This window comes from Bison bison, unplaced genomic scaffold (assembly GCF_000754665.1).
Source record: "Bison bison bison isolate TAMUID 2011002044 unplaced genomic scaffold, Bison_UMD1.0 scf7180017864207, whole genome shotgun sequence".
NCBI lineage: Eukaryota > Metazoa > Chordata > Mammalia > Artiodactyla > Bovidae > Bison > Bison bison.
Window position 1 is genome coordinate 1053395 of NW_011494779.1, and position 9006 is coordinate 1062400.

At 36.7% G+C, this 9006-nt stretch overlaps 1 protein-coding gene across 8 annotated transcripts in view; it reads right to left on the reverse strand.

The window, feature by feature from the left end:
* MME (membrane metallo-endopeptidase) overlaps window positions 1–9006 on the reverse strand; it is a 119800-nt gene that overhangs the window by 29415 nt on the left and 81379 nt on the right. For all 8 annotated transcript variants that reach the window (XM_010844740.1, XM_010844742.1, XM_010844743.1 and 5 more), the window contains exon 17: window positions 1668–1726. In XM_010844740.1, coding sequence (XP_010843042.1) covers window positions 1668–1726 — 59 coding nt within the window. The remainder of the gene's footprint in view (window positions 1–1667; window positions 1727–9006) is intronic.

Consider the following 9006-nt stretch of genomic DNA (forward strand, 5'->3'; position numbering starts at 1 on the left):
AAAGAAACTAAAGACCTATATATAGAAAACTATAAAACACTGGTGAAAGAAATCAAAGAGGACACTAATAGATGGAGAAATATACCATGTTCATGGATTGGAAGAATCAATATAGTGAAAATGAGTATACTACGCAAAGCAATTTATAGATTCAATGCAATCCCTATCAAGCTACCAACGGTATTCTTCACAGAGCTAGAACAAATAATTTCACAATTTGTATGGAAATACAAAAAACCTCAAATAGCCAAAGCTATCTTGAGAAAGAAGAATGGAACTGGAGGAATCAACCTACCTGACTTCAGGCTCTATTACAAAGCCACAGTTATCAAGACAGTATGGTACTGGCACAAAGACAGAAATATAGATCAATGGAACAAAATAGAAAGCCCAGAGATAAATCCACGCACATATGGACACCTTATCTTTGACAAAGGAGGCAAGAATATACAATGGATTAAAGACAATCTCTTTAACAAGTGGTGCTGGGAAAACTGGTCAACCACTTGTAAAAGAATGAAACTAGAACACTTTCTAACACCATACACAAAAATAAACTCAAAATGGATTAAAGATCTAAACGTAAGACCAGAAACTATAAAACTCCTAGAGGAGAACATAGGCAAAACACTCTCTGACATACATCACAGCAGGATCCTCCATGACCCACCTCCCAGAATATTGGAAATAAAAGCAAAAATAAACACATGCAACCTAATTAAACTTAAAACCTTCTGCACAACAAAGGAAACTATTAGGAAACTAAACAGCCTTCAGAATGGGAGAAAATAATAGCAAATGAAGCAACAGACAAACAACTAATCTCAAAAATATACAAGCAACTCCTACAGCTCAACTCCAGAAAAATAAATGACCCAATCAAAAACTGGGCCAAAGAACTAAATAGACATTTCTCCAAAGAGGTATTAATTTCTATGCTTATTTATGTGATATTACTACTAGTGAACATAAATTTTGGGGGGGATCAAAAATGGTTGCTGCTGCTGCTAAGTCACTTCAGTCGTGTCTGACTCTGTGCGACCCCATAGACGGCAGCCCACCAGGCTCCCCCGTCCCTGGGATTCTCCAGGCAAGAACACTGGAGTGGGTTGCCATTTGTGGTTAAGTAAACACAATTCCACATGGTTCAACCTAGTAAAACCGACTTTGCAACTTTCTGAGCTTCTCTCTTGGAACCTTCTAGGAAAAAACAATGATACAGAGCAGGATCATCTCTACCAATGCCTGCATACAGAATTGAGAAAAAAAATGGATTTCTGAAACTTTGGTTCTTGAAACTTAAACCACTTAAGATGCTGATGCTTAGAAAGTCCTAAAGTTAGTATAACTTTATGGAGATATAAGGGAATTTTTTTAAAAAGCAGTTTGAAATAAAAGTACTTAACAATAAGATAAACCACTTAGCTATAAATGAGAATGTTATAAAAGAAACAAAACCACTTAATGTGACTTATACTGATTTAAATTTTGCTATTATAGTGAAAAGAGGTACATGGATACATTTATTTCCAAGGAGGATATTCAATAAATCAGTAACTCAGCCTCAACATTGCTTTTATAGGGAATATAATAAATTGGTCATGCAAAGCACTAAAGCGTGGGACCAACAGAGAAATATTATACAGTTATTTAAGAACAGACCTTACCTATCTGATTTCTGCCTGACGAGTAAAATGCATTGACTACAGCTGCTCCGCTTATCCACCTATAGAAAACATAAGAACTTGTTACAAAAGATACTAAATTATCTGATTCAATCTGTTCACAACCATAAAAGCATTACCACTATTCCAAGATGAATTTTAATTTTCTGTTTGAAATATGATCAACAAATTAAAATTAATTCACTAGATGAGAGCATTCATTTAAAAATATTTCCACTTCTTGAAAAATGAGTGTACACAGGTCTGCAATCTGTTATTTAATTTGCATAAATTTTTAATGATGGCATCTCACAGTGCAAAACCCATTCTAACACATCTCTTTGGAAACTGCAATGGATTAAAATTATATTGAAATTTATTTAGTTCTGTGTTCCTGATACTAGGTGACTATGCCAACAATTCTGGAACAGTTGACAAAATATAGAAATAATGCTAAAATTTCAATTCAGCAAATTTCAGGTTGCTAAAAAGTACATTTAAACTTTTTAAATTCTTGGTTTACAAAGAGCCTCTTTGGGGACTAAGAGATCCCCTTGACAGGTATTTAGCTTTGTGTAGTGTGCCTACTCTGATTATTGTCACTTAAAATTTTTTTAAAAAAATATGACAGATAAGTGAGCAAAGGTATATTTTTGTATAATGACTGCAAAATGAAATCCAGGTGATTCTTAAATAAATCTGTCTGTCTGTATATGCCATGAATTAGGCTCTATATTGGACCTAGAGATTTTATAAAATACAATTCTTGACTTCAGAAGACCCTAGTTGAGGAAATGATAAAGAAGCATAAATAGCTTATACAAGAGTGAGTGGGAAAAAAACCAACAATCCAGTTCCCCAAACAACAATCTGAGAGCAGCAGTAAGGTAAAGGATGGAGCCAGTGTTCCCATGTCTTTCTGCTAAGATGTTATGAAGACTGCATATCAACAATCACTGTTAAGCACTTTTGTGCAACAGGAGTAATACTGTCTTCATAGGCTGTATTCTTATATACTCATTAATAGACACATATCCTTATATTGAAAGTGTCAATTTACTTGAATTCTGATACCTTCTTAAATGTCAGCACACATACACACACACTCAAAACAACCATATATTGTTATCTAATGGCCGCATAGTTACCCCACTTTTAGGGCAACAATTCAAGTGAAAATTATTATCCTACTCATGAAACGAGTTTACAGTAATTAACACAATGAGGTTAAATCAGAACTGTTTCCAGACCCTGCTTTGCAAGGTAAGCAGTCCAAAGTCAGCTGCCCAAATCAGCATTTTAGTTAAATTTTCAGTAACTATTCTGGGATATCAGATGTAAGTCCTATTTTGATCTATTAAAAGTAACTCAGACAGGGTCACATATAACAACTGTTAGATAAATTCTAATTAAGCATGAGTTTTACCTCCAATAACAAGACTAAGACATTCATATGAAGGATATATGACTTAAAAAAAAATTCAGATAGAGTTTCTGTAGATAAAAAAAATTCAGATAGAATTTCTGGGAATTTTTCTTTAGGAAGAAAATAAGTTTGAAGATGGAGGGTTTGGGTTGGGGGATGGTCAATCAATGTGTTTCTTCTTTAGTTTGATTTTGTTGTTTCAAATAGAGAAAAACATTTTCAAACAGGATGGTATGACCAATATTTCAGTCCTCCTTAATTTCACCACAGCTGAGTCATCAATATTTTAATTTCTTGCAGGTTGATGATCATAAGCATACAATTTTATTTATTTTAATTACTTGACTTGCTTCCCATGTGCTTTGTAGTAACTCACAACAAAAACATGTATTTGTAAATCCAGGGATGTTAGACTAAAATCTTGATATCAGAAGCTACATAGGAAAAGTTGATTTTGTGTGGCCCAAAAGTATTATGAAAGAAAATATATAAATAAAACTCACGATCAGGAAAAATGATGCATTAGGACTACGTTTAAATAAATTCACACAGAACCACATGACTCACGTATGGTTCAAGGCTATCTGGCAGGAGCAGAAAATAGGAAACATGCTCACCCCACTCCTGAGCAGAAACACTGCTCCTTGTGGTGAGTTTAGAGGTATTTCTGATGTGTCATCAACATTCTGAAAGTGTAAGACAGCAAAACTTGCCACCCATAAAAAGTCTCTTTGGCATGAAGATAATTTTGAGATGAAAACAAATCTCCCGGAAGACTTAGGAAGAAACTTCGACCTGCCCCATGACTGCCTAAAAAAATTTAGATAGAGGAGACCTGTTCCTGAAAAAGAGCCATCACCAGAGGGATCTTCAGGGAATATGGACCAGATGTGGTGGGGCAACTATTCAGAGCCTAGAGATCAGAGTCCATTCTGTATCCCTTTGTGACAGCATGACGCACTGAATAAGCATTTCCCAAACATTTGATTTTCCATCTTCATGTGAATTGCCTTCCTCCCCTTTGAGGTCCCAAACCACTATTCTCAACATCCTCTTTTGTCTTTAGCTGAAGATGGTATTTAGGGTTAGGGGTTCAGCCTTGGCAAGTTACTCAGTTTTCCTGGGTCTCTCTTGTGTATACATGGTATTAAACCTTGATTTTTCTCCTGTTAATCTGTCTCATGTCAATTTAATTCATAGACCAGCCAGAAGATCCTGGAAGGGTTGAAGAAAATTTCTTCCTCCCTGATAATAGCCAACATAACAGATTTTATGCATAAATAGCTTATACCTATTAGAATTTCAATTGTTTAAAAATTACTTTAACATATTTCTAGGCCCCAGTTGTTCAGTTCTGAACTTCTAATTTAGTGATAATATACTCTGCATGGACATTAGTTGGTAATCACAGATAATATATACAAATTGTTGGTTTTGCACTCAGGCACAGTACTAATAATGAAACACAAAAGGTGCCAAGTCAACATGTTTTCTATTTTTAAATTAGTATATTAGAGAGGAATAAACTAGATACAGCAATCTGATGTTGCAGATAGCAACAGATCTCAAAAGTTGGACATAGATGAATGGAGTTTGTATTATCCATCTCATGTTTATTGCTTTTGTAAAAATAAATGTCCCACCTGTTGTTTTAATGATTTTTTTTTCTGCTCTTCTGTTTAAAATTGTACTTTGATCAATGTTTGTAACTTCTTAGCAGGGAAAGTTTTACATATTAAAATGTCCACTGTGAATTACACCTTCAAGAAAAGAGGTAGCTATTTATGACCACAGAACACTCACATAAAATTAGAATCATGGTGGTTAGTTTCACAGAGCACAAGTGTGTAGTGTTTGCCTTTTCTTCCCCAAGACCTTTCACAGTGCATCCTCAGGCCAACCCTGGGTAATTATCCAGATCCAAAAGCACAGGGCACTTTGTCCCTGGGAATGACCAGAACTTAAGGTACTGTAATTGGATCATTCATCTTAAAGTGATGATAGCAGTTACAGACTCAGTGTCTAATATTTGTGGTCAATCATGAAATATCTCACTATGTTACAGCAAAAGCTAAATTAAAGGACAAAGAATATAGTTTTTAAAGTAAATGGTGATATAACAAAAACTGTAAGATCTTCTGATTTGGATGCAGCCTCAGAGTTTCAGGAGAGGCTTTCGTTTATGGAAAACAGACAAATGTGACCCTGAACAGCAGCACAGAAAAGAGAAAATGCACAACTAACGAGAGAACCAAGTGTCCAGTAACAAAATGGATAGTGCAAGTTATCTGAAGATACCTTTAAAGTATGGAGGCCAGACACTAGCATCTCCTACAGCAGGTACTGGAGCTGAGAGAGAGTGCACATCACTCTGTTCTTTGACTTCTCTTCCTGCCTCCACTATGTGGCTGTAGAAGGATGGGTATGTGCAGTATAAAGTGAAGGGTGGGGAAGCAAGAGGTAAGCAAACTTTACTTTCCATTTCTGAGAAACAATTTTGTCAAGTAATCTTATTCTGGTTTGGGGGCATTTACATAGAACAAACTGAACTAACAATGTAGTTGGGAAATATAACTGAAATCTCCTGGAGAGGCGGACCAGGTGCGTTTCTCCTCCACCTCTTAATTACCCTGAGGAACCTAAGTGATGATGAGATGAAAGCACAGGACACCGTTTTACCCAGGGCACTGAAAACAGAAGTCTACAGCCTGATCCTATAGCCTCTTGGATATAATAAACCGACTGGATTGCAAAGACATATGGAATAAAACTTCTTTCACTTATTCATGTGTAACTTTAAAACAAACATCTTTAAACAACAAAATCATGAATGCTCCTTTCCCTGAAAACATTTAATTTCCCAGCATCTAGTGGCTTTGAAGCAATTCCTTTGAAATCAGCAGTATAATACAAAGGTTTTTCTCTGTCTTCCTCAAATACTTCTGGAAAGGAGAATTCTCATTTGTAATGGTAATTATCACTGTAATTCTTTATATTTATTAATATCGCCTAAGCAGGACTTCAAAGTTTTCTATATATTTTCATTCATCTTTCAAACCACCCATATAAGATAGATGATTCCTCAATTTTCATGTATAGAAACTAAGGTACATCATAGATCAAACTCTTTTTCCTAATTTATTTATAGAGTTAGTGATACAACTGGGAAAAGAATATATAAACTATGGAGAAATATGACACACTCATCTTCCAATCAATCCCCTACTTCTAACATGTCGATCTGCACCATGCATAAAATTTCATTACAAAAATCAATGCCATTTCCTTGCTAACCTCTTTAAAAATGAAGGTGTTCACATTTTTCATCGTTTTTAAAGATTTATTTTATTTTTTGGCTATACTGTGCTTAGGATCTTAGTCCCCCAACCAGGGATCAAAACCATGGCCCCTGCATTGGAAGTGCAGAGTCTTAATCACTGGGAAGTCCCAGTACTCATTTTTACATTACTTTATATTTAGGGCTGCCCCCTACCCTAACAAGCTTTAGGATGCTGGTTTATACACCACCCTGAAGTCTCATCATGAGCCAGTCATAACGATGGCTACTGTTTAATGAACACCTAAGTTATGTGGCACAATACACAATACACAGTGACCTCACAAAGCAAAAGTAAATGCTATTATCCTCGGTTTATAAAGGGACCATTGAGGCTAAGAGGTATCATGGTGGTTGTCTAACTTCACACAGTTAATAAGTGGCAGAGCAGGAATCTTAACTCATGGTTGCTCACTCTCTCTACCATCCACCTCAGCCCCCTGGTTCCAGAGTACAAGCTCTTTCCATTGCTGCATAAAGTACAATATTTTATACAAAGGCAAAAGCATAGTAGGACCAAAGAGCCTCAATAAACTGGTCCTTTAAGAGTTGTTAACAAGCACTCTGAGTGATTCACCTGATCCTCGGAGGTGAGAGCCAAGGTTCTTTCTCTAATAGCACAATAAGAGAATCAACTTCTCTTTCAACCAAAAAAAAAAAAAAAACCAACCCCAAAATCATTGATTTTCTTCCTAGAAGTCATCAGTTGGTTGTGTATGGTTATACACTGGCAACAAGACGCAATCGCTTTAGTCTTCAGTAACTCTATGTGTGTGTACATGCATGATGTGTGCACTCATGTGAGCGCTGTCAAATTCAGAGAAATTCCCAATTTGGAACATATAGGGGTGGGTGGATTTTTTTCTGTTAGAATTTTCTTGTAGTATTTATTCTCCTGACTGAGAATAATCTTGTGATCTTTCAGGAAAGAACTGAAAGCTCTTACATCCTATATACCCCTTAGCAAGGACATAACATTACAAGTCTATTGTCTGTCTAGCTCATGAAATAGTGACTCCATGAAGGCAGCAATGTTTCATGTTTTGTCCTTTTTCTAAATTATGGCAATAATACTTACCATGAGATCTACCCATTTAATATATTTTAAGTATCTAGTACATTATGGTTGACACTTGGCACAATGCTGTAACTTACTCATTTTGCTTAACTGGAAAGTTTTTGCCTGTTGATTATTAACTTCTCATTTCCCTCTTCCCCCATCTTTTGGTAATAATGATTCCCTCCTTTGATTTTATGAAATTTGACTATTTTAGAAACCTCATATAAATGGAATCAGGCAGTACTTATCTTTCTGGGCTTATTTCAATTAGCGCATTTTCTTAAGTTCGTCAATGCATACTGCATAATTTCCTTCTTTTTAGATACTGAGTAGTGTTCCACTGTATACACAGATATTTTTTTTCCAATCATTCATCTGTTGAGGGAAAGAGGCTGCCTCCACTTCTTAGCTATTGTGAATGGTACTGCTATGAACACGGGACTGCTAATATCTCTGAGATCCTGAGTTCAACTAGTTTGGCTATAGGCCCAGAATTGCTGTCTCTTATGACAGTTCTATTTCTAACTTTTTAAGGAATGTCTATGTTCTTTTCCATAACTTTTGCACCCTTTTGCATTCCCACCAATTGTGTTCCAATTTCTCCACATCCTTGCCAATACTTGTTGTCTTTTTATTTATTTTTTTAACAATATGTCATCCTGACAGGAGTGATGTGATATCTCACTAGGGTTTTGATTTGCATTTCCTTGATGATTAGTGGGGTTTCCCAGGTAGCACTAGTGGTAAAAAAAACCACCTGCTAATGCAGGTAGACACAAGAGATGCAGGTTTGACCCTTTGATGGGTGGGAAGATCCCTTGGACGAGGGCACACCAACCCACTCCAGTATTCTTGCCTGGAGAATTTCATGGACAGAGGAGCCTGGTAGGCTATGGTCCATTGGGTCACAGAGCGGACATGGCTGAAGTGACTTAGCACACATGCATGATGATTAGTGATGTTGAGCATCTTTCCATCTACCTGGTGGCCATTTGTACATCTTTGGAGAAATGTCTATTCAAATCCTTGTGTGCACGCTCAGTTGCTAAGTCGCGTCTGACTCTTAGTGACCCAATGGACTATAGCGTACCAGGCTCCTCTGTTCATGGGTCATTTTAAATTGGTTATTAGGGTTTTTTTTTTCTGCTACTGAATTATAGGAGTGCCTTATATATATTGGAGATTAATCTGTTACCAGATATGTGATTGGCAAATACTTTCTCCCATTTCTTAAGATCAGATCAGATCAGTTGCTCAGTCGTGTCTGACTCTTTGCGACCCCATGAATTGCAGCATGCCAGGCCTCCCTGTCCATCACCAACTCCTGGAGTTCACTCAGACTCATGTTCATCGAGTCAGTGATGCCATCCAGCCATCTCATCCTCTGTCGTCCCCTTCTCCTCTTGCCCCCAATCCCTCCCAGCTCAGAGTCTTTTCCAGTGAGTCAACTCTTCGCATGAAGTGGCCAAAGTACTGGAGTTTCAGCTTTAGCATCATTCCTTCCAAAGAACACCTGGGA